This window comes from Poeciliopsis prolifica, unplaced genomic scaffold (genome assembly GCF_027474105.1).
Source record: "Poeciliopsis prolifica strain line A6 unplaced genomic scaffold, Auburn_PproV2 SCAFFOLD070, whole genome shotgun sequence".
In the NCBI taxonomy this organism is placed as follows: Eukaryota; Metazoa; Chordata; class Actinopteri; order Cyprinodontiformes; family Poeciliidae; genus Poeciliopsis; species Poeciliopsis prolifica.
Genome location: NW_026562445.1, coordinates 227,501 through 251,185, shown reverse-complemented (window position 1 = coordinate 251,185; position 23,685 = coordinate 227,501). Strand labels below are relative to the sequence as shown.

Genomic DNA, 23,685 nt, shown 5'->3' with positions numbered 1-23,685 from the left:
TTTAGTACTCAGAACCAGGTAGAAGGTTCTGCCTGGTTCTGTTTGGTTCTGTCTGGTTCTGTCTGGTTCTGCCTGGTTCTGCTGGTTCTGTCTGGTTCTGCTGGTTCTGTCTGGTTCTGTCTGGTTCTGCTGGTTCTCATTATCTGGCTTCAGCAAGTTCTCAGTCGAACGTTGAACTCGTCTCGGAACATCTCTGGTTTTAAAGGTTCTACTAAATCAGCTGCAAAATAAAAAAGTGTCCATGTTGGGTCTCGGTTTCTCCAGGTGGAAACGTCCCGCAGAGAAGATCTGGAGGAAGACCAAGTCCTGTCTGGAGGCTGTTTCCAGGGTGTTTCCAGGCTGATTCCAGGCTGATTCCAGGGTGTTTCCAGGCTGATTCCAGGGTGTTTCCAGGTTGTTTCCAGGCTGATTCCAGGGTGTTTCCAGGCTGATTCCAGGCTGTTTCCAGGCTGATTCCAGGGTGTTTCCAGGCTGATTCCAGGGTGTTTCCAGGTTGTTTCCAGGCTGATTCCAGGGTGTTTCCAGGCTGTTTCCAGGGTGTTTCCAGGCTGATTCCAGGGTGTTTCCAGGTTGTTTCCAGGCTGATTCCAGGGTGTTTCCAGGCTGATTCCAGGGTGTTTCCAGGCTGATTCCAGGGTGTTTCCAGGCTGATTCCAGGGTGTTTCCAGGCTGATTCCAGGGTGTTTCCAGGCTGATTCCAGGCTGATTCCAGGGTGTTTCCAGGTTGTTTCCAGGTTGTTTCCAGGCTGATTCCAGGGTGTTTCCAGGGTGTTTCCAGGCTGATTCCAGGCTGTTTCCAGGCTGATTCCAGGGTGTTTCCAGGCTGATTCCAGGGTGTTTCCAGGTTGTTTCCAGGCTGATTCCAGGGTGTTTCCAGGCTGTTTCCAGGGTGTTTCCAGGCTGATTCCAGGGTGTTTCCAGGTTGTTTCCAGGCTGATTCCAGGGTGTTTCCAGGCTGATTCCAGGGTGTTTCCAGGCTGATTCCAGGGTGTTTCCAGGCTGATTCCAGGGTGTTTCCAGGCTGATTCCAGGGTGTTTCCAGGCTGATTCCAGGCTGATTCCAGGGTGTTTCCAGGGTGTTTCCAGGTTGTTTCCAGGCTGATTCCAGGGTGTTTCCAGGGTTTCCAGGCTGATTCCAGGGTGTTTCCAGGCTGATTCCAGGGTGTTTCCAGGCTGATTCCAGGGTGTTTCCAGGGTGTTTCCAGGCTCCAAGTCGAGTTGTGACCTGCAGTGACCTGCAGCTGTTTCATCCAATCAGATCCTGATCTGATCAGAACCTCCATCCACACAGGACTGTCTTCTCTTCCCGCTCCAGGTGTGCGATCCTTTCTGGGCGTGGCCTTATTTACAGGTGTGCATGTCGTTCATGCTCTCGCAGCGCCTGCAGTGGACGTAGCAGCACCAGACAAACTTGCACTCGCAGCGCTGGATGTTCCTCACCACATGAGTGTTGTAGCCTCTGCCGCAGCAAAGCAGGTTGCAGCCATCCGGGCCGGCGGAGGTCCGGTTGCAGCGGCGCCCCCTGGTGCCAGCGATGCCACGCCGCCTGTCCTCCAGGCAGTAGTTTGGAGACTTGTTCAGGTAGATGAGTTCATTAATGTCCACAGGGTGGCGCTGGTCCTTTTTTCTGGTCTTCCTCCTGGCACGGTCCGACACCTGGACGCTGCGCTCGTATCGCTCCTTCAGGTAGGCGCCGACACGCTGGAACGGCGCCACGGACCTCCAGCAGGTCTTCACTGCGCAGGAGCCAGAAATGCCGTGGCAGCGACAGTCTGTGGACATGGTCACCTGGATGGCCTGCAGGAAGACAGAGACACTGGGCTGGAGACAGGTTCCAGCTGGGGAAGGAGACAGTCAGAACCCGACTGACAGCCGGACCTGCACCGGACGTTCTGGAGGATCAGGGAGGAGTTCTACCAACCAGCAGCTACTCAGATGGATGATCCTGTAGAGCAGATTCAGGGTTTCAGGACGTCACTTTACAGGACAAGTTGAGGTTTGGATCTGGACTGGAGAAGCTGATGCAGAACTGAGAGCAGAACCTGGAGATCCAAACAGTCCTGCTTCCTGTGATGTAAGGTGAGGTCTGGCCTTTCACTTGCAGACGAGCCGTCCGGTATCAAGGCTTGATGAAGCGAGGTCAGAGGCGCCGGAGAAACCTTGGGACACGTCCACAGGCCCCTGACCGGAAGGGCCTCCAGCATTTATTTATTGTTCATAGAAATTAAAAAAACAAAAATTGGGGTTCTGTCGATTACAAAATTAATCATATTGTGTTTTCTAAGATTGTTTTTTTCAGTAAAAATGTAACGTTTCACATTTCACCCGAAACTCCTGGATCTGCAGGAAACTGTTCCTTCCTGCTTGGAGTTGCAGGCATTCAGCAGCAGACTGGCCGCCGAAACGGTCAGTCTGCAGACTCATGTTGTGACAGTTTGGTATAGAAATAATCTGTGAAACATCTCTTTCCTCTGCTTTTTCCCAGAAACAACCAATCACAGTCAGGAGAGTTTTAGTGCTGCCAATCACCATCTCATGTGGCTGCTCATCCCTATGCTGCAGCTAGCATAGCCTGTTGTGAATGCTCAATCTACTTAGCAAAGCTCCAGATAAACATTTTTCCTGTAATAAGTTGTTTCTCCACCTTTAGCACATTTAGCAGTGAGTGAACGAGTTGATTGACAGCGCTAAGACCCTCCTCCTGGTTCTGATTGGTTGTTTTGGTGGGATTGTTGCATTAGCCAGTAATAGCAGCTCAGGTGGAGGAGACTGATTGTTTTCACAGATTATCTGACATGCTGCCAGCTTTAATAATAAACTAATTATAACTAATAAAAACATGTTTTATCAGTGATAAAGTGCAGCTCAGCATTTCTTCAGAGGTCTGGATTCCTTCATGTGCATTTTGCAGGTTGCCTGTAACTGTTGCTGGTGGGACACATTTCAGTATCTAAAACATTTCAGCAGCCTACTTGCAAACCGTTGGATGTGAAATTCATGAGCAGTAAATATTGTCTGGTATCATTAATGGACCAAAGAAGCAAAACTTTCAAACTGCGACGCTTTTCATGAGGCAGATTCAGCCCACAAACTGCAGCTGCATGGGGCCCATCTGATGTTTTGTCATGGGGCCCAGGATTCCTGGCGGCGCCCCTGAACGTGGTTCTGTGGCGTGACCCGATTGGACATCTGGACCAGGTGGCTGCTGTGACCCGTCTCCTAATCCAAAATCCAGGTTTCATCTCCCAGTGGAGAACAGAAGCAGCTGCTGGTGCAGAGCCAGTTCAGCCCCAGCAGGCGGATAGAGATTCTGAATCCGGGTCAGGAATCCGGGTCAGGAATCCGGGTCAGGACGGGCCGGTTCTTCCACAGGTCCGGTATTAAAGTTGTGGAATGAAGAACGTTGCTGGATCTCCGGCTCTGAAAATGTTCCTGCTGCTGTCTGGAGATGGTGGAGGAAAACCGCTTCCTGGAAGAAACTCCAAACCGGTTCTGGTTCTGGAAAACGGATCTTCACCCACCTTGGTGGAAAAAACTTAAAGGAACATTCTGAGCAGCTGCCGCCCGGTTCCTCCCTGATCCTGTAAACCGGACCCGCTCCGACTGGTTCTCGGGGTCTACAGAGGTCAGAGGTCAGCATGTCCTCACCTGCCGTCCGGCTTCGGCGTTGTGCCGGTTCATGGTGCTGAGCGTGAACCCGTCCCGGCCCGTTGACGAGTTCTTCTCCGAGACGTCCATGAACCTCCGGCTGAACCAGGTTCCGAAGCCGTTGTCGGAGCAGCCGCCCCACTGCCAGCCCTGCGCCGCCGCCGCGCCGCCGCCGCCGCGCAGCCGGGCGCCGCGCAGCCGGGCGTCGCCGCACTCCGTCATGTTGCCCTGGCTACAGGCCCGGGTGACGGAGTGGACCAGACCCGCCGCCATCACCGCGTGAACGCCGTCTCCTTGGTTCCTGCGGGACAGACATTGTGACATCACTTCCTCTGCAACCAAAGGAAACATGATCCCTACCAGTCACAGTTCCAGGTAACCTTTGACCCTTCTGTCTGGACTGGGACTCATGAAACAAAAAGTCAGAGATTTAATCTGATTAAATCCATTTAATCCAGGATAAAACAACATGCAGCTCCTCCGTTTGGCCGCTGGGGGGCAGACCTGCGGAACTTGTCCAGAACTTGATGCAGCTGCTGGTTCGGTACCACGTGGACCCATCAGAACCAGAACTAAATATTTAGTTTAAACTCTGCTGCGCGTCGGAACCAGCAGAACTTTAACTAGACGGGAGCGGGCAAACATCCTGTAGAACTTTTGGTTCTGGATGTTGGGTCTACCCGCCTGGAACCAGAACTCGAACACAGAGTCCAGTTAGGAGCCGCCGAACCGCAGCAGAACTCACCACTCGTCATTTCGTGGCCGAACGGCGCCGCGGGGTTCCGGGTCGTGGAGCAGTTCCAGCGCTCCAGTCGGAACCGGTTCTGACACTCCGCCACGGCCAGCCGCGCTCCGTCGCGCACGCCGCGCGCGCAGCAGCGGCGCCGCGCGGCACACGGCGCGCTGCCGGCCGCTCAGCGCCGCGTCGCCGAGCTCAGCCGCTCCGGGCCGCCGGACGTCGCGCCCAGCCACCTGTGGACGGAGCGGCAGTTAGAACCGGGCTCGGTCCGGACGGGTTCTGAGCAACGGAACCATTTCTGTGACAGCATCTGTTGAGCTGAAACTCACCGACCCGGTCCAGAAGATCAGAACCTTGTAAACAAACAGACAGTGGATCTGATCGGAACCTCGGTTCTGTTCCCCATCCGAACCGGTTCAGCTAAAAGTCCGAACCGGTTCAGCTAAAAGTCCGGTTCGGAGCATGCACAAACCCATCTGGATCCGAACAGGTCGGTCTGGTCGGGGACCAGAATCACTCGGAACCAGAGATGGGCTCAGCCTGACCCATCCGGACAGGTGGAACCGAACCCAGTAGCGGTTCTGGTTCTGGTTACTTAGATAAAACTGGACCTCAGACCGGGTTCTGCTGCTGCAAAGTTCTGACAGAGTCCGGTTCGGTACTCACATCCAGCTGGCCCGGCAGCTCGGCGGACTGACCCAGACCAGCAGCAGAACCAGAGCGAACATGGGTCGGACTCCAGAACTCCGGGTCTCCATCCCTCACCAGAACCGCCCGGTTCTGCGGATCATCCCGGTTCCGCCGCCGCTTCCCTCTGCGGGACGAGGCGCGGCGGACCGGACCCAGACCCGGTCCAGGACGCTGCTGATTGGACCAGCATCGGCGTGACGTCAGAGGCTGAATCTGAAGCTGCGGAGCAGGAAAACGACCCGGTTCTCCAGAACCAGGAGGTTCTGGTAACCATGGAAACCCTGACCTCATAGAAAGTACCCCTGGTTTGGACCGAACCGAGTCTGTAGAAACTGGACCGTTTCGGTTCTGATTAAATAAATTGAGAAACTACAAAAGAAAAAAGAGAATAAAAACTTTATTAGCAGCAGAGGAAACTCAGACCCATGAACAGAACCGGAACCGGAGGCGGGCAGAACAGAACCGGACCGCCGAGCAGCAGAATCATCTGTAGAAAAATAAAACGGAACCATAAGGTCCAATCCGACCACAACCAGACATGTCACATGTCCGTCGCATCTTTATTTGGACCCGGAGTCGCTGTTGGTTCCGGAAGCAGCTGGAGACCTTCAGAACCGGCGGTCCAAATCCCAGAGTTCTAAGTCCATGCTGGATGGAACCAGGAACCATAAGAACCTGGCTGAGAGTTTTGGTGAATTTGACAAAACATAACCGGTTCCAGAACTCCGGGTCGGGTTCCGGGTCGGGTTCCGGGTCAGAGCGAGGAAGGAAAAGATTTATTCCCAGCAGATGAAGAATCTGATTCTACCACAAATCCTTTTGCAGCGACCCGGATAGGTCCGATGTTCCTGCAGGTTAAACCCGGGCCGCAGCAGAACCAGCAGCAGAACCAGCAGCAGAATCTGCTAAATGCCTGGAAAACCTGAAAAGTCTGGAATTCTGAATCCTGGATGGAAAAACATTTTTTTTGGAAAATCTGGGAAAAGTTTTTGTTGAATCTTGTAGGGAACGAAACTCTTGGGAACTTCTGGGAATGTAAAACTTCCACCAGACGAAGTTTTAATGAAATAAAGTTTCTTGGAATATTTTCAGTTTCTCAGATTATTGGGGATTTTTCTGCATCCTCTTCATCAAACCAGAAGTATTTCCAGATATGCTTCCCTTCCCAGTCAGTTGGACTTCCATGTTCATCCCAGAACATCAGTGAAGTGACCGCTGACCCGGCAGGACCCGGCAGGACCCAGCGGTGCTGACCCGGAGGGGACAGCTGAGTCTCACCTGTTCCTGGGACACAAGCGGCTCAGCAGGATCTCGGAGTACACCTGGTTCACCGCTCCCCGAACCCGAAAGGTCGGGGCCTTCGACCCGACTTCCTGTTCCATGTCAAGCACGGAATGGCTGCCGGTCCTGGTTCCGGGCGTTTTCCTGGTGACGCCTCGCTGTCTGCAGGGTCGGAGGATCGGAGCTTCTCCACCTGGAAGGAGAAAAGACGGATCAGCCGGAAAACCTGCAGCACTTTGCCAGGATCTTTGGAACAGATCCTCTGAACCGGATCCAGTGATCCGGTTTCTTTGTTTTAGAACCGGATCATTGGAACTTCCTGTGACAAAAAGAATCTGTTGTTTCAGGAACCAGAAACTTTGTTGGGGACCTGGATCTTCTCTGTTTTCCAGGATCCGGACTGTCCGGATGAACAGGAGACCAGGACACCCAAAACACTTCCTGTTAGCTGTGCTGCTAACAGGAAGTTAGCTGTGCTGCTAACAGGAAGTGTTTTGGTTGGTAGAAGTTGAGGAACAGGAAGGCGTCTGGCAGGTTCCTGGAACCGTCCGGCCCGGTTCTGAACCCGAATCCCCGGACGGCGACGTTGCTTTACCTCATGGAAGTGGCAGGCGCAGCGGCCCTGCAGGAACTCCTTGTATCGGCCCGCGGTGATGCTGAAGGTGTCCACGGCCTCGAAGCGCAGCCGTGTCGCCGTGGAGATCAGCTCGGCGTTGTCTCTGAACAGGCCTCGGATCTCCGTCTGCACGGAAACGCCGTCAGAGAGAAACGCCGTCAGAGGGAAACGCCGTCAGAGACAAACGCCGTCAGAGAGAAACGCCGTCAGAGACAAACGCCGTCAGAGAGAAACGCCGTCAGAGAGAAACGCCGTCAGAGAGAAACGCCGTCAGAGACAAACGCCGTCAGAGAGAAACGCCGTCAGAGAGAAACGCCGTCAGAGAGAAACGCCGTCAGAGAGAAACGCCGTCAGAGACAAACGCCGCGCCGGACATTTCCCTCGACAGGGAACTTACCAGGCTCAGAGAGCGGATGCCGTCTACAGGGAGGTGGAAGCCCATCCCCAGAGACTTCACCACCACCAGGACGTCGCTCAGAGACTCCCTGATGGGACAGAGGAGTTCCTCAGGGACCGCCGTCAGGGCCTCTGCATTCTGAGAACACCTGTGGCGTCGGTGTGCGTTTACCTGTCCAACACGTCCTGCACCGTCCTCAGGTGGTCGCCGTTGAGCCACTGGACTCCGCCCACCACCAGCACCGTCCGCTCCGAGTTCTCCAGCGGCCGAGACCTTCGCAGAAACAGAGGCTCAGCCGAGGAACGCGGCGGGAAGCGCCGCGGCCCACTTCCTGTCTGTCACCTGTTGATGAGCTGCAGCAGGGCCTGCCTGAAGCTGGGCCTCTGGCTGCCCTCCAGCCAGAAGCGGGGGTAGTAGGAGTAGCTGACCTGCGTGCGGCGCTGGTTCAGGTTGCGGTACAGCAGCGTGTGGTGAGCTCTGCCCCAGTCCTGCAGGCTGCCGTTGACGCTCCATCAGGAAGAACATCATCCCGCGGTTGGTGGAGTCTCCGATGAACATCACCTAGCAGAGACCGGCCGATCAGCTGGCGGCGCTGACGGCGCCCGGCGCCCGGTCACGTGACCTCACCTTCCTGCCCGCCATGCAGTCCTGCAGCAGGGGGCGCCGCACCGGCGGGTGGTAGCAGCCGTCCGGCTGCCAGGTGACCTCCCTCCAATCACAGGTCCTGTTGTCAGAGCAGCTGAGGCAGGGGACGACCCAGCGACCTGACGGACAGGTGAGAGACGGACCCGGGTGAGCCGCCGGTACCGAGGGAGTCTAACCGGGACGGGTAAGACCTTTCGGGTCTAACGGTTGCTATAGAGACCAGGAGAGACCTGCTCCAGCCTCCCTCCCTCCGACTGGATCGGCTCTTCAGCGCGTAGCTGTGTGTTCTCTGGTCTTTCCCATATTGAGGAGCGACCCTACGGACGGCGGAGACCCTACCTGGGACGTGTCCTGAGCTGCAGGGCTGGACAGGACTCTGGGCCGGGAGGTAAGGCTGGAGCCCGCAGGACCGACCCGGTGGACCCGCATGCCACAGTCCTGCAACAGGGAGAGGAGTTAGGGAGCCCTTCACGCTGCATACATTACCCAGCATGCACTGGTTTGTTTCTGCAGCATCGAAGCTTTCATCCAGCCTAGGGGTCAGAGGTCAGATAAACCTCCCCGTCTGCTGCCGGCTTCACAGACGCGGCTCTTCTTCTTCCTCCGCCGCCGCAGTTCTTCGTGGCGGCGCCACATTCCGCACGCCGGCGCCGCAGCTCGCAACAAAGTGTGACAAGAAAACTTAACAGGGATTTTCTTGTTCGTACCTGAGCTCAGAGTAAACGCTCGAACCGGGCCGGGCCGGGCCGGGCCGGCGAGCCTTTCATCCAGTCAGTGGTTCTGGTTCCACTGGCTGCAGCTTTACGAGCCACAGAACCAGAATCCATACGGTTCAGTCTGAATCGGATTTATTCAGACCGAAACGTCTGTTTCAGTCAAAACAGGAATTTATTCCTCACAGGAGGAATTTCCAAGATTAAAAAAAGACCAAAATATTTTAATAAAGTTGCCTAAAATTCAGAAATTTTCCCAACAAACACTTGGGAGTTCAGGAATGTTCTTGGATTTGATCCAAATCCGACCCAGAAACGGAGGAAAACAGGAATGACAGTCAGAGGGGAAATGTTCTGATGAGGACTGGAAACTACAGAACCAGAAGGTTCTGGAGGAATATTTCTGAAACCTGGAGGAGAGCTGCTGGTTCTCCAGGCTCTGGTTTGGACCGGTTCTGGGCCTCGTTTATAAAGCGGCGCCATATTTCACGCAGAACAGCATGGATGAAAATGAAGGTGCGGTGAAAAAGTTCAGATAGTTTCTGTGGCTGCAGGTCAAAAGTTATCAATTTTGACCTGCAGCCACAGAAACTATCTGAACTTTGATATTTGAGAGTTTAAACGATGAAACTGAACCGATTTATCCTCAGACAATAAGCCAACACAAAATAAAGACAATCAAATAAAGATGTGAAAACATCACAACATGGAAATAAAGACTAAACGATTCGTCTGAATGAATCTATGAATCATTTATTCAAGAGAAACCAGGGCTGATCGATAGCTTTGATTACTGAAGCTGATCGATAGGTTTGATTACTGAAGCTGATCGATAGGTTTGATTACTGAAGCTGATCGATAGGTTTGATTACTGAAGCTGATCGATAGGTTTGATTACTGAAGCTGATCGATAGGTTTGATTACTGAAGGACCTGGGAACCGACTAGAGGACTTTGGATTCATTTCAAGTTGGGAACTGAAGAGTTCCTGGAAACTTTCATCAACTGGACCAATGAGGAACATCTTTGTAGAAGCTGTGGGAAGTGGAAGGTCCGGTTTGTGCAGCGCAGCAGTTCTGGTCCCTGATCCGGTTCTGGTCCCTGATTTGGTTCTGGTCCCTGATCCGGTTCTGGTCCCTGATCCGGTTCTGGTCCCTGATCCGGTTCTGGTCCCGGACCCTGGGAAGCTGAAGGACCGACTGCAGATAAAATCGGCCAAATGTTTTTGTGTTCCTGACGGAGTCAAAGTGAAAACTGTTTCTGTTCTGTTGGACTGGATCCGTCCGGCCCGACAGAAACATTCACCGTCCCGCGCCGTGATCAAAGCTCCGGACCCGGATAATCCGGATCTGCCCTCATCAGATCATGGCTCTGTTTTTCTGGGAATCGGTGCGGGGCGGGCCGCCGGGTCCGTTCTGCTGATCCGCCTGCAGACAGGAGCTCAGGGTTGCTTTTGGACCGGGCTGCAGCGTTCGGCGCTGGTTCTGCTTCGTCTCAGTTGCAAATTTGCAGAGAAATTCCTGCCGGGTCCAAAGGCCTCAGATGGTTCTGGTTAGCAAAACCGGTTCTGGCAAATGGAACTGGCAAGATTGGAAAAGAAGGTGAAAATGCATAACAGAACCAGAACCGGGCCGCCCTGTGGAACAGAACCCCGTCATCAGCTGGGATGCATCAAGCACATTATGGACCTCGGTTCTGACCCAGAAGCTGGTAGATAACTACTGGGTCGGTGTGAAAGAGGTTCTATAGAACTAACCTGACAGAACCTCCAGAACCGGGCCTGAAGGATTCTCAGTGACTCACTGGAGAAGAGGTTCTGGAAGATGACCTTGTCTGTTTGGATCAGAATCCAACATTCCCAGCAGAACCTGGTTCTGGTCCGGTTCTTTTCTCCAGAACTTTAAATTGTATGTCTTAAAACGGGAAGCGGTTCTGATTGGACCCACTATGGCTCGTTCTGGTCCAGTTTCAGTCATTCTCATTCTGAACACAATTAGGACCAAAGCTCCTCTGGACTGACCCGGTTTTAGTTCTGGTTCCGGTCCGACTCATTTCAAACTGTGTATTTCCGGGCTCTGGCTCCCCCTGCTGACCGAACCGTGAAGCTGCAGCTCCAGACAGGAAGCCTCACCTGTTCCTGATCTGATGGACTGAGAGAGGTCAGAGGTCACTGGGGGATCTGGACCCCCCACCGTTTCTGACTGAGAACAGGAGGAAGAAGAGGAGGATGAAGGTTCTGGATTATTCTGAGCTTCTGGTTCTGGATGATCCGGGTTTCCATGGAAAGTTTTTATGACGGAATAATCAGCATTAGGATTATTTTTCTGCTGGATTTGATCAAAACAGAAAATTTGAGTTTTTTTTGCAGTGAACTTTTATCAGTTCTGACAAAGGCGTTCCGATCGGTGCCGATCATGATCGGCGCCGATTTCAGTGATAAAGTGATTGCCGATCAGTTCCCTTCCTGCCTGCAGCTGGTGACCCGTTTCCTGTAGTGAAGCTTCAGCGCTCTGAGGGAACCGGGCCGTTTGGGGCGGAGAACGACCTCGGGGTGAAGGTCGTCTCCACGGAGCTAAAGACGTCCGGATCCAGTCGGCAGGTTGAGCGTCACGTCAGAAGGCTAAACTAATAACCCAACAACAAGACGCCGGTTCTGATCCGCCGGTTCTGATCCGCCGGTTCTGATCCGCCGGTTCTGATCCGCCGGTTCTGATCCGCCGGTTCTGATCCGCCGGTTCTGATCCGCTGTTGGACCACCCCTACTGCTGGGAATATTCCAGACGGAGCCGCTGACCTCTGACCCCGCGGCAGGAACAGATTTTAGACCAAAACGAGCAGCCAATCCCGGCAGAGATCGACCCGATGGACGATCGGTTTCGCTCCCTGGTTTCTGATTTTGGAACCCGACTCTGCGGTTCTGTGACCCCCGACCCCTGGCCCACCTGCAGGAAGCCGCAGGTCACGTGGTCTCCGAACGCCGGCAGGCCGGGTCGGCTCTCGCGGTAGACGTGGATGGTGTAGGTCGTCATGACGACGGGACGAGGCTCCGCCCCGTTCGTCACCAGGACGCTGATCTGGCTGGTTCCCATGCCGACAGGGAAGTTGGCCGTCCTGAGAAGGAAAGCGGGTCAGAACCGTGAGGTCAGAGGTCAGGAGCCGGCAGGGGGGGGGGGCTAACCTGGGTCCTCGGCGGTTGTCCAGGCGCACGACGCAGGCCTCGCTGATCGGTTCCGGTCGGATCCGAACCGTCACGGTGTCGAAGGGAACCTCGGCCCGGTACTCCTTCAGGGCGGGGTTAAAGGGCGGAGTCAGGCTGAGGGGCGGCTCCGAGTAGATCCGCCTCAGCCGGGGGTCCGAACACGACCCTGGGGGCAGAACGCCGGCCAATCAAAGGACAGTTTGGAGGATCCAGATTTCTGATTGAAAACCCAACCAGATACCGGCAGTTGGGCCGGGTCCGGTCCGGTCCGGTCCGGTCCGGTCCGGTCGCTCCAGATGTTTCTCACCTCCAGGTGACCCGGATGCTGGCTGCTGATTGGTCAGAGGTTTGGGCTCTCTGTGGGGAACAGGTGAGTTATGTGACTGAAGAGAAAGCGGCTGATTGGCTGGAAGCTCCGGCGGCTCACCTGCTGCTCTGCAGGTCGTGGTGCCGACTGATCCTGAGGAGGAGGAGGAGGAGCTGGCTGGGGGGGGCCGATGAAGATGAGGAAGACGAGAAGGAAGAGGAGGCATGAAGCTGCAGAGAGACACTGATTCAGATGAGCTCCATGACACAACCAGAACCACCAGAACCACCAGAACCACCAGAACCATCAGAACCAGGTGTACCAGGTGGAAGGCTGACGGTGTCTGCAGCTGCAGGTGGAAGCGCAGCAGGAACAGGAAGTGGTCGTGGTTCAGACAGCTGCTGTGTGTCCCTCTGCAGCCACCGTACTGAAAACAGAGGATGCAGTTCAAACCGGCCAAACCGTCATCAGCCTGTTTTACTTATTTTGTTTTATTTAGTTTATTTTTAACTTCAATTGTTTCATTTTATTTAGTTTGTTTTACTGCTACAGTTTAAAGCTGAACTTCAGCGTCAGCTCAGCGAGTTACCATGGCAACAGAAAGCCCACAGCATTACTACGTTTACATTTCTGTAAAAAGATTTTACTTGAAAAGTCGTTTTTATTTTGCTTTATTTATTCCTGAATTATCATCAGGGACCACAAACGGCCCCCGGGCCTCATGTTGAACACCTCCTGCTTTTCGTTGCTACGGTAACACTAACTCACCTGCTGCCTCAGGGTTTCTAAGGACAGGTGAGTCTGCAGGTGAGTCTGCAGGTGAGTCTGCAGGTGAGTCTGCAGGTGAGTCTGCAGGTGAGTCTGCAGGTGAGTCTGCAGGTGAGTGGGCGGCGGCAGCAGCAGGCGCAGGCTGTCCTCCAGGACCCGGTCTCTGGTGATCTGTCCTCTGAAGGCGTCCTCACCCTGAGACGGGACGCTGAGTCCCAGCTCCACCTGGACAGACAGAGACACACTGACCCCTGCTGGACATTCCGCGTAACAGAACCGGTGCTGAGCCGGTACCGTCAACAGGACTTTGAGACCTGCGGGTTAGAACCCGCGTGACCAGCAGGGGGCGGCAGAGCTCACATGGACCACAGCAGGAGAGGCGGCGCCGCTGAACATCAGAGTGAAGGTGAGCAGCTGGAAGCACAGCAGACAGCTGGACAGAACCAGAACCAGAACCAGAACCAGAGTAAGAACCGGAAGGATCCGCAGAGGCTAACCTGGGCAGAACCGTGCCTGACCTGCCGCCCGCTGCCGGCTCCTGATTGGTCGATGCCGCACGCAGCACCGCCACCACCGCCCTCTGGACCTGGACCCGGGCCAGCTGGGCCGAGGCCGGCCCGTACCGCTGCAGCAGGAAGGTTCTGATCTGGAGGGCAGGAGGTCAAAAGGTCAGGAGGTTCTACCGACCCGGATCCTCCCAGACGTTCCGGTGCCTCACCTGGGACTGCTGGCCCGGGTCGTTCTCGCTGGTCTTCACCACGATGACGTCATGCAGGAAGGATGTCAGAGGGGTCATGGAGGTCACCAGGACAAAAACATTCACCATGGCAACCAGAGCAGGAGAGGGGGCGTGGTCGGGTCTGACCCGGAAACAGGAAACGGAAAGTTTCACCGTCCAATCGGAAAACACAGACCCGGATCACCTGACGGCCCCTGCTCACCTGTCCAGAGGAAAGTGAGGCTTCTGATTGGACGACCCACAGGACACACGCCTCATGGGAAAATCAGCTTCTAGAGAAAGGTCAAAGGTCAAATACTGCACTGAAATTGACCTCTGCTTGACCTGGAACAGACTCACCTGTCAGTTTCAGGTAGAAGCGACAGCGACCTTCACCTGCATCTGAAAACGCCTCCATCAGCTCAGGTAGCAGGTTCACCTGCGCACACACACACACACAGACACACACACACACACACACACATGTATGCACAGGTCAGCTGTGATGTCATCCAGCAGGACTCAGCCTGGACAGGTGAGTCTCACCATCTGATGCCGCAGGTGTGAGAATCTGATCCTCCTCAAGCAGCTCAGTTCTGAAGAACTGAGACACAGCAGGAGACTCCACCCACCCACACCTGGGACAGGTAGAGGACAGGAGTCAATACAGGTGGAGGGGAGGAGTCAGTACAGATGGAGGGGAGGAGTCAGTACAGGTAGAGGGGAGGAGTCAGTACAGGTGGAGGAGAGGAGTCAGTACAGGTGGAGGGGAGGAGTCAGTACAGGTAGAGGGGAGGAGTCAGTACAGGTGGAGGGGAGGAGTCAGTACAGGTGGAGGGGAGGAGTCAGTACAGGTGGAGGGGAGGAGTCAGTACAGGTGGAGGGGAGGAGTCAGTACAGGTGGAGGGGAGGAGTCAGTACAGGTGGAGGGGAGGAGTCAGTACAGGTGGAGCGTTCCCACAGGGCTCTGTGTTGGTAACATTTCTATGTGATCCAGATTATTGCAGTAGATTATAGGAAGTTAAGTCCTGGATGACAGAAGTTTTTGTTTTTGGATCAGAACCTCTCAACAGAACCTGATCAGTCGATTATTGATTGGGATCAAATGACCCTCCAGTGATGAAACTTTTAACCAGGATGTAATTTAATCCCACAAGATTTCCTCCTTTAATCTCTGGATTTATTGCATAAACGATAAACATCCTTCTGTTTGCTCTGCTCTGTCTTTTCCAACCTGCAGTCCGTTCCAGTTCCGGTTCTGATGCATGCTGAGTTTGAGGAATTGCTGTAAAGTCAATGGCAGCGCCCCCTGCTGGTCAGGAGGAGTGATGAAACTTTAATCCAATTAGAACAACTGATCAAACTGGGATTAACTGGATGATGAAATTGGGAGGATTCCTTGTGAATTGGAGCCACAGAAATAAACTGAACTGGACTCCAGGCCTGGATCCGGACTCTCTGCAGAACCTCAGCAGCAGAAGCAGCACAGAGTCCAGCCTGATTGTTTCCAGCTGCTGGACAGGAAGTCTCCACCCTGTGTGTGTGTGTGTGTGTGTGTGTGTGTGTGTGTGTGTGTGTGTGTGTGTGTGTGTGTGTGTGTGTGTGTGTGTGTGTGTGTATGCTCACCACTCTGCGTCCTCAGGAAGCTGCTGGCCTCAGCGAACCGGGTCAAATGGACCTGATATCCCATCTGTTGCAGAACCTGCTGGTGCAGCACAACCTCAGGGTCTGACGGGCCCAGGCGACCCATCAGAACCACGGCGAGGCGCCGGCGCTGAGATGACCGAACCTGAGGAAACATACAGATCGGTTGAAGGTCCAGAACTTGAAGCTGTTCCGGTTCTGGTCCAGTTCTCCAGCTCCAACAACCTGAAATCAACGGCTGGGCCCAGATGCCTCCAGAACCAGAACTAGGGTTAATATGGGGAGTTCTAACAAAGAGGAGCTGGCTTCAGTCGGTTCTGGTTCTGGTTCAGCTCAGAGGACTGGACCGTGTTCCGGCTGTAGAATTTTTCAGCAGATAAATATTTGAACTTTTATTCTCTGATTTCCATTCAGGGTGAAACTGAGACATTCCACAGAATCCATCTAGCCTATTGCTGTTCGGTCCGGTTCTGATCCGGTTCTGGTCCGGTCCGTACAGGAAGCCGCTGGAGCCGTAGCGCTTCAGAAGCAGCAGAACCGGGGTCGAACCTCTGACAACGCTCCAGAACCAGGAACGCCTCCCTCAGGAATATTTTTTATCCAGGGTCAAATACCGAGTGGAACCGTCGGTCCGGGTCGGCCCGGGTCGGCCCGGGTCGGCCCGGGTCGGCCCGCCCCGGGTCCTAAAATAGTTCAGGTCTCTGATCATGTCATCAATAACTGATCAAATGATTTGAACAGAAAGAATCTGAACTTTTCTCTGATTATATCTTTAGTTTTTAAGAAATCGCTTCTGGTTTGGACCACTGCCGGTACCACTGGCGGTTTCTAATAATATTTGGTTGTCTTGATATTCTGATGGTTCTCCAGAACCGACCTCTCGGAGCACATCAGTGCGCAGGCGCAGTTCAGGTGAGTCTCACCTGCGTCTCCTCCTGCAGGGCGTCCAGAGCCGAGATCAGTCTCCTCGTGTCCGTCTCCTCCGACTCGCTCCGGTTCTGGTTCCGGTCCATCTTCAGGATCTGGTAGCAGAAGTAAAGCAGCGCGAGCAGCAGAACCAGCGGGGCAGCGCAAGCGCGCCGCCGCAGCAGCATCCTGAGGAAGAGGAGGCGCCGCATGAGGAGCGGCTTCACTTCCTCACCTCCACCTGGCGAGGAAGAGGAGCAGCTTCATCCAGGAGGTCCGGGTCTCCGCTGGCCGGGTTCGGTTCGGGCTGGAGCCGCTGCAGTCTGGGGAAAACAAGCTGGAGCTTCACCATCTGGTTCCACTTAGTGCAGGAGGAGGAGCAGCTCGGGTTTCACTCTTCCTCTGAACTTTGTAAAACAACAGCAGATTCAGGAGGCCCGCACCTCCCGCTCCTCCTCCTCATCATCATCTTCCTCCCGAAGGAGTTATTTAGGGAACACAAGCGGCTGGTTAAAGAGACAAGCGGACCTTTGGTTTTGGTTCTTATGACCTAAACTGCAGAACCGGTTGGTTCCGTTACTCTGGAAATATTTACATTTATTGATCCTGGTCAAATATTTTATTTCTGGCTTTTAATTTCAAAAGGTTTCATATAAACTCAGTTTCCTCCTGCTGTCGCTCAAACTTTTCACATTAAGGCACCGTCCACACGGGGGCGCTGTTTCCCCGCGAACAGGCTCCACCGTCACAGCATCAGACACCAAAAGAAGCAGCAGATAGAAAACATCCTCAGTTTATTTAACACACACACACACACACTACATTCAGAAACTGTCCATTTGAACCACAGAGGCCTCCATAGTTGTAGTCCAGTAGAGTTTGTAGTTCTTTTAGTTGCAGTGAGGGAGCAAAGTCTGATGAGACACAGTCCAAACTGCAGAGACAGAGAAATCGGATCAGAACCAGAGCAGAGGCAGAACCCTGGCCACAGATGATGTCACAGCTCCTGACCTGCGATTGGTCTATTTGTGGCGGCTGCCCCTCCTCTTCATGGCGGCCGTGCACTGGGGGCAGAACCACTTCCCCTTGGGTGCCTCGGTCAGCCCCACGCAGCCATAGTGGAACCACTCAATGGGGCACTGGGGACAGAACCGGGTCAGAACCAGCCAGGCAACTGGGTCAACCAACTGAACATCTGAATACTCACATCTGTGTTGTCACAGCCGACCATCTCTCCATAGGAAACCTGGAGCAGATGGATTCAGTTAGAGCAGAACCAGAGCAGAACCTACGGGCCGCCAGCCTACCTGGTTGCAGATGCAGTATCGCGGCTCGTTGGGGTCGTAGGTCCAGTCCACTTGGCTGTTGGCATCGGGCTCTGGCAGAACCGCGGCTTGCTGGGAAAGCTCCTGGGCCAGCGCCGACGAAGACGAGCAGGAAGACAGTGAGGAAGAGGAGGACGACGAAGACGATTGGTGGTTGGAAGACTTGATGGAGCTCCTGGAACCAGAACAGGCGACCCAGTCAGACCCGGTCAGACCCGGTCAGACTTGTCCTGGTGTGTGGGGCCTTACTTAGACTTTCGTCCGCGGGAGTCAGAGGCGGCGCTGGGGGTCAGGTTCTGGGTCAGGGTGGAGGCCAGCGCCGATGAAGAGTAGCTCGAGTTCTCCCGGGTCAGAGAGAACTCCCGACCCAGCTGGAAGTCATTGTTCTTGATCGCCTCGTAGCTCGCCTTCAGGCTGGAGGTCCGTCGGCCCTCCTTCATCTGGGAACCAGAACCAGTCAGAACCAATGGAAGACTCGACTTTACTGGGTTTAATGTAAGTAAAGGCTTTCAGTTTAAACTTGAGGGCCTGACGCTTTTTAAGGCTGCAGTTTGACTTTTAGAAAAATGTTGTTCCATATAATTCAAACTGCCAGTGAACTCACTGACCTCCTCCCAATGCTAACTGCTAACAGGTTTCCTCTGTGGATCATCAGCCTGACGGGCTGCCAGACTCCTCCTACCTTCACCAGGCTAAGTGTCGTCTGTTGATGTGTAACAGCTAACGGTGATTGCTCAGACGGGTTAAGCTAGGTGCATAGTAAAAGTTCTGGTCTCAGTGCAGGTTGCGCTAGCATGTACCATCGTTGATCTGATCGCTCTGACACAGTCCAAACTGCATCAGCGTTAAATATGGAAGCCTTATGGCAAGCTGTTGGCATCAATAATGCACGTCTGACCCGGGATTGAGTAAAATCAACATTCGTCATCATCGGTGCTGATCGTTCCTTGTGTTTTCTACAGATGAAAACAACCGCTCGGCATGGCAGCCATGTTCTCACCTGAGCTGTGGCTTGGACGGCCTGGGCCGCCGCCATGGTGATGGCGCCGGCTCCGGCGCCGGGCCCGGCGGGCAGCGACAGGCTGTAGGACGCCAGCGGCTGGGACGGGTTCGCGCTGTAGACGCTGTTGGTGGTTGAGGACGTGCTGTTGGCACGGCAACCTGCAGGTGACAGGGAAAGTCAGGACAAGGGCAGGTCCCCAGGTCCCCAGGTCCCCAGGTCCGGTTGGGTCCGGGTCCAGGTCCAGTCGAGGTGAACAGAACTTACCTGGAGTATTCTCCTTGGAGGCGTCCGATGTGAGCGTGGACAGAAGAGCTTCAGACTTGAACTTCTTCTCTGGAACGTGTTCGGTGGTGTGGTGGGTCGGGGCGGTGTACTTCCTCTCTGGAACAGAACAGAATCGGTCAGAACCGGAACCAGAGCCGGAATGCAGGCAGGCGCCTGCACTCACTCTCTGAGCTGCTGTGGGAGTGGACATGGTGGTTGTTGACGGGCTGAGACGGGCTGTCCATCTCCAGAGACCCTGAGGACAAAAGTAGAACAAGTCAGCTGACCAGGACCGCCAGAACATGGACCACCAGAACGGGTCAGATGGGAACACTCACGTCTCTCCAGGATCTCGGTGATGCCGGCGTTGTCGGCCTCCAGCTCCATCTTGAACTTGGCCAGTTCCTGGTCCAGCTTCCTCAGGTGCCGGTCCACCTGAGGAGAGACAGGAAGTTGAGATGGACTGACAGAACCGGGCTGGGTGGTCAGAACCGGGCCCAATATCCCCTGATGGAGATCAGCGGAACATCTCACCAGGTCATAAATCTGATTGGCCAGCTGCACCTTCTCATCAGCGTCCTCCAGAGCTTTGTAGTAATCCTGAACAGAAGAACAGCAGACGTTCACCAGAACTGAACATCTGGAAGGTTCTGGGTCCAGTTGCTCCCACCTTCTTGATGATCTCCATCTGCTCCTCTCTCCACTCCGGCTTGTTCTTCTTGGCGTTGATGAAGAACTCTGTGACCTTCTGCTCCAGCTGGTCTGTTGCGTCTGAAATGGGAAGGGAAGCTGTGAGGAGGACCGGGTGATCCATTGGGGAGAACAGAATCCATCCTAACAGAAGAACATCTCGGAACCTGCAGCGTGTTAATCTGAACAAACCACACTCGGGTTCTATGGGTTCTGCTCTGGTGGCAGCAGAACATCCGCTCAGGTTATGACAGCGTGGAGCTCAGGTCCTGTCTGGGTTTCTTCCAGCTGCATTTTCTCGATTTAAAAAACTTGTGTGAAAAGCGTGTCATTTAAAGAGAGCGTACCCATACTTTCAGTTTGCTTTAAAAATAGATCATTACAAGATTTATGGCAATATTTATAAAAACTGGTGAAAATAGAATAAACATTGACTCATTATTTCTAATTTCCTCTTTAATTCTCCTGGTTTTTAATGTGATTTTAGGTAACAGAGCAACACAGAGTGACTCCATTTAGCAGAAAAATCCAGTGTAACCCATTAATCAATTTACTAAGAACATAATAATCAATGAAAGAAATGCAGAAGAGGGAAGCCATGGAGGAGACACCATCAGCAGAAAAAGGCTCTGCTACTCTTCAACCTACATCCAAACACTGAGAGGAAGAAAACCAACACACACATCACCCTGAACACACCTTCCCCAAGGTCAAACAAGGTGGTGGCAACATCATGTTGTGGTGGATACAAACACACACCACACTTTTCATATTTTCTCTGTAGAAATTTTGAAAAGAGTGATATTTTTCACAGTTCCGTACCGTGTTGTGTTGTTCGATCACATAAAATTCCAGAAAATACACTGGAGTTTATGTTTAGTCTGAAATTTCTGTAATAAATCACTGAAAAGGTGGACCGGTTTTGAAGACATATCATTTTATTCTTACCGAGTTTTCAAGGAATACATAAAAATGTTTCTTTAGAGTATAAACCAGGAACTGCAGCAGTTCCTGGTGTGTGTCGGTCGGGGGCGCTGCTGGGTCTACAGAGCCTGTAAAATTGGCTGGTTTTAAAAGCAGAATCTGAGTATCAGCGCCAACTAAAACCTCCCTTGTTTTGACTCGAGTTCTCTCTTAGGGTTACACAGTGGCTCCGTGTGTGTGAGACGGTGTGCGTGTGTGTGGGTTTGTGGACCGTACTCTGAACCTGCAGGTCCATCTCCCTCATTTCCGTAAACCTGTCGCGGAGGTCCATGGGAAGCTGCTCGATCACTACGGGACGAGAAAAACTGGACGTTAACGGTCCGACCGCCAAATACAACCCATCTGCCGTTTATTGAGCTCCAAAACCCCGCAACCGCTCAGCGACAGCCCCGTACTCACTCTCCAGGTAGTCCTCCAGATACAACATCCTGCTGCTTTTAACCTTTTAGTCGTTTTTATCGACAAAATTCGTCTTTCAAGATGGCGCCTCCAGCCGTGGACTGGCTCAGAAAAAAGACACTAAAAATAGAAGCAGGAACGCATGACGTCAATTGCCTCCCGTCAACTGATTGGTTTGAAAACATTAATGATTTTTTATTCGCGGGGTTTAGTGCTGTTGCATTATGGGAGCTGTAGTTTTCTCCATTTCATAACCTACCTAGAAATCCAGATTATTTTCTTTGGTTCGATGTATTTTAGATAAAGAATAAAATGTTTTTCAGGTTCCTGTTTTGATTCACAGCGACAGGCTGAATCTGGTTCCTCAAAGCTTTAATGTTTCACAGTTTTTATTATCTTTCCATGTTTCTTACTTTACTCTTAAAACAAAACATGTTGACATACGGAATTTCATATTTGCTGTTATACCTATTTGATTGTTACTACAATTATTATCATTATCATAACAAATTAAAAGAACTTAAAAATTAAAAAAAAACTTTATTGTTCCCAAAGGGAAATTAAGTAAATTATATATAATTATATAAAAATTATATTTTTTTAACTTGGTCATTATTGTTGTCCTGCCACATTTTATGGTTTCACTGCTTCCTATTGATGATTTAACTCAAAGAAAATTAAATGTTGTCGTAACTCAGAGTTGTGATACTGTTGCTGTCTGCAGTAGCAGTCTGCCTCAGGGAGAATCTCAAGAGTCCTCTGATCAAAGGCTGTCTGTCCTGACATGCTAACACCTCAACAGATGAAATTAAACAGTAACGAAACGATCAGCTGTTGTCAGCTAATTCATAAAACCCTGAAAATATTCAGACCTGATTCTGGCCCAAATATTCATTTCAGAGTCAGAGCCATAGGTTCAATTAAAACATGACTTTAAACCGATTAATCTGCAGAGATTTAAACCAGCTAATGGCTCTCAGTTTCCATGGTGACGAGATCTCACATAATCAACCAATAATCAGTTGGATCAGCGCAGCCCGCTGTTCTGTTTTCAGTGAATGGGAACGGATGACATGTCCTCATCAAGACAGCAGCGGGAGCCAGGGTGTGTGTCTGTGTGTGTGTGCGTGTGAGTGTGTTAATGAGTGTGTGTGTGTGTGTGTGTGTGCGCGTGTGTGTGTGTGTGCGTGTGAGTGTGTGTGTGTGCGTGTGAGTGTGTGTGTCTGCGCGTGTGCGTGCACGCGCACGCGTGTGTGTGTGTGTGTGTGTGTGTGTGTGTGTGTGTGTGTGTGTGTGTGTGTGTGTGTGTGTGTGTGTGCGTGTGAGTGTGTGTGTGCGTGTGAGTGTGTGAATGAGTGTGTGTGTCTGCGCGTGTGCGTGCACGCGCACGCGCGTGTGTGTGTGTGTGTGTGTGTGTGTGTGTGTGTGTGTGTGTGTGTGTGTGTGTGTGTGTGTGCTTCCTCCCTGCAGCTTCATCCTCTTCCTCACGGCCTGCTGACCCCGCGGCTCCCGGCTGGAGGCGGACACATTCCTCTGTCCTCCCCCAGGACCGGAGCGTGACGGAGGGACAGAGGGCGGGCCGGGCCGACCCGGGCCAGGGGGGAGCGGCCCGGGTCGGCTTTATTTAGGAGGACCGGCAGCAGGACGGGACGCTGCAGCTCTCAGACTCAGCAGCCGGTTCTGGAGCAGATCACTGAATGTTTGTGTGCTCTCAGCTGGCACTCCAGTTCTGTTGGACCCGATTAAAACAAAGGAAGGATGTTGGGTTGGGGAGGATCGGAACCGCCTTCTCTGCCTCAGAGCTGAGCAGAACCAGAACTCGCCTGTTAGGGAGGAATGCGGCCCTCCGGTTCTGGTTCTAGAAGCCAGCGCCGGGCCGGGTCCGCTCAGTGACATGGGCCCCCGGGGTCCCAGGTCCAGGTGAGCGGCACCGGGCCGGGCCATGGCCCGCCAGGACGCGGTGAGGTGTCTGCGCTGCCTGCTGTACGCCCTCAACCTGCTGCTCTGGGTGAGCCGCCTCAGCATGATGCTGCCACCGCCAGGAGACAGGGGGCCCGGCTGAAACCCAGCAGAACCAGCAGCCGGTTCCGACTCAGATTAATGTTTAAGGGGAACCGAACTGTGCCGGGCTGCATCTGTCCCAGCGCGTCTCACATTCTGACGGATATTTATTTCAGACACAGAACCTGATCCCTGTTTACCTCCCTGTGTGTGTGTGTGTGTGTGTGTGTGTGTGTGTGTGTGTGTGTGTGTGTGTGTGTGTGTGTGGTGTGTGTGTGTGTGTGTGTGTGTGTGTGTCTCCCTGTCTCCCTGTGTGTGAGCAGCTCATGTCGGTGTGTGTGCTCGGCGTGGCAGCATGGATCAGAGACACCCTGAGCTCCGTCCTGACCCTGACAGCCCACACCAGGTGAGTCCAGTCTGATTCTGGAGGTTCTCCTTTCTCTCAGAACCGTGTCTGTGGCCCAAGCACTCTGCTGGTTCTGATCAGGTTCTGTCTGACCCGGCCCAGGGTCTGGACTCATTCTGACAGCACAGTAGTGGCAGCGTGGTGATGTGGTGCTTCCTACTGCAGGTTGGAGGAAGCCGCCGTCCGCTCGTACTCTGCGGCCGTCCACCCCGTCTTCATCTCCGTCTGCTGCCTCCTCCTCATCCTCAGCATGGTGGGCTACTGCGGCGCGCTGCGCTGCCGCCTGCTGCTGCTCTGCTGGGTACATCTGGACCACATAGATCTAGAGCACCGGGAGCATCTG

General features: G+C 53.3%; 4 protein-coding genes across 6 annotated transcripts in view; 1 reads left to right on the top strand and 3 right to left on the bottom strand.

Annotated features, from left to right (window-relative positions):
* Positions 1 to 1,145: 1,145 nt before the first annotated feature.
* On the bottom strand, positions 1,146 to 5,145 carry wnt16 (wingless-type MMTV integration site family, member 16). Its single transcript, XM_055020696.1, is given in 6 exon segments — positions 1,146 to 1,797; positions 3,649 to 3,980; positions 4,394 to 4,520; positions 4,522 to 4,596; positions 4,599 to 4,620; positions 5,054 to 5,145. Coding segments are annotated over 6 exon segments (1,104 nt in total). The 3' UTR covers positions 1,146 to 1,341.
* A 313-nt stretch (positions 5,146 to 5,458) lies between these two features.
* On the bottom strand, positions 5,459 to 16,621 carry cped1 (cadherin-like and PC-esterase domain containing 1). The gene is given in 24 exon segments (XM_055020695.1): positions 5,459 to 6,509; positions 6,512 to 6,551; positions 6,954 to 7,100; positions 7,372 to 7,459; positions 7,543 to 7,644; positions 7,714 to 7,875; positions 7,877 to 7,932; positions 7,999 to 8,135; positions 8,356 to 8,436; positions 8,439 to 8,454; positions 11,671 to 11,839; positions 11,907 to 12,093; positions 12,235 to 12,284; positions 12,355 to 12,464; positions 12,557 to 12,661; positions 13,003 to 13,227; positions 13,363 to 13,435; positions 13,521 to 13,648; positions 13,721 to 13,862; positions 13,944 to 14,013; positions 14,081 to 14,159; positions 14,267 to 14,358; positions 15,347 to 15,509; positions 16,288 to 16,621. Coding segments are annotated over 24 exon segments (2,775 nt in total). The 5' UTR covers positions 16,483 to 16,621; the 3' UTR covers positions 5,459 to 6,351.
* A 426-nt stretch (positions 16,622 to 17,047) lies between these two features.
* ing3 (inhibitor of growth family, member 3) lies at positions 17,048 to 21,061 on the bottom strand. The gene is made up of 13 exons (XM_055020691.1): positions 20,936 to 21,061; positions 20,753 to 20,824; positions 19,533 to 19,633; positions 19,397 to 19,462; positions 19,201 to 19,297; positions 19,047 to 19,118; positions 18,863 to 18,979; positions 18,596 to 18,756; positions 17,845 to 18,035; positions 17,578 to 17,770; positions 17,478 to 17,516; positions 17,282 to 17,409; positions 17,048 to 17,204 (listed from the first exon to the last, which is right to left on the bottom strand). The coding sequence occupies exons 1-12, from the start codon at positions 20,961 to 20,963 to the stop codon at positions 17,293 to 17,295; spliced, it is 1,254 nt and encodes a 417-aa protein (XP_054876666.1). The 5' UTR covers positions 20,964 to 21,061; the 3' UTR covers positions 17,048 to 17,204; positions 17,282 to 17,292.
* Positions 20,630 to 23,685, top strand: part of tspan12 (tetraspanin 12) — a 6,467-nt gene continuing 3,411 nt past the window's right edge. The window contains exons 1-3 of one of the 3 annotated variants that reach the window (XM_055020693.1): positions 20,630 to 20,942; positions 23,260 to 23,342; positions 23,508 to 23,685. The exon at positions 23,508 to 23,685 is cut by the window's right edge and continues 108 nt beyond it. In XM_055020693.1, the coding sequence (XP_054876668.1) occupies positions 23,263 to 23,342; positions 23,508 to 23,685 (258 nt within the window). In that variant the 5' untranslated portion in view covers positions 20,630 to 20,942; positions 23,260 to 23,262. Of the gene's footprint in view, positions 20,943 to 22,217; positions 22,944 to 23,259; positions 23,343 to 23,507 lie in introns of those variants that run through there. The other 2 variants (XM_055020692.1, XM_055020694.1) reach the window with 2 other exon arrangements.

Coding starts and splice junctions, on each gene's coding strand:
- ing3 (XM_055020691.1), bottom strand. CDS start 20,963: ATGTTGTATCTGGAGGACTACCTGGAGA. Junction 18,980..19,046: donor CTCCCACAGCAGCTCAGAGA/GTGAGTGCAGGC, acceptor GTTCTGTTCCAG/AGAGGAAGTACACCGCCCCG. Junction 18,757..18,862: donor CTCCAAGGAGAATACTCCAG/GTAAGTTCTGTT, acceptor TGTCACCTGCAG/GTTGCCGTGCCAACAGCACG.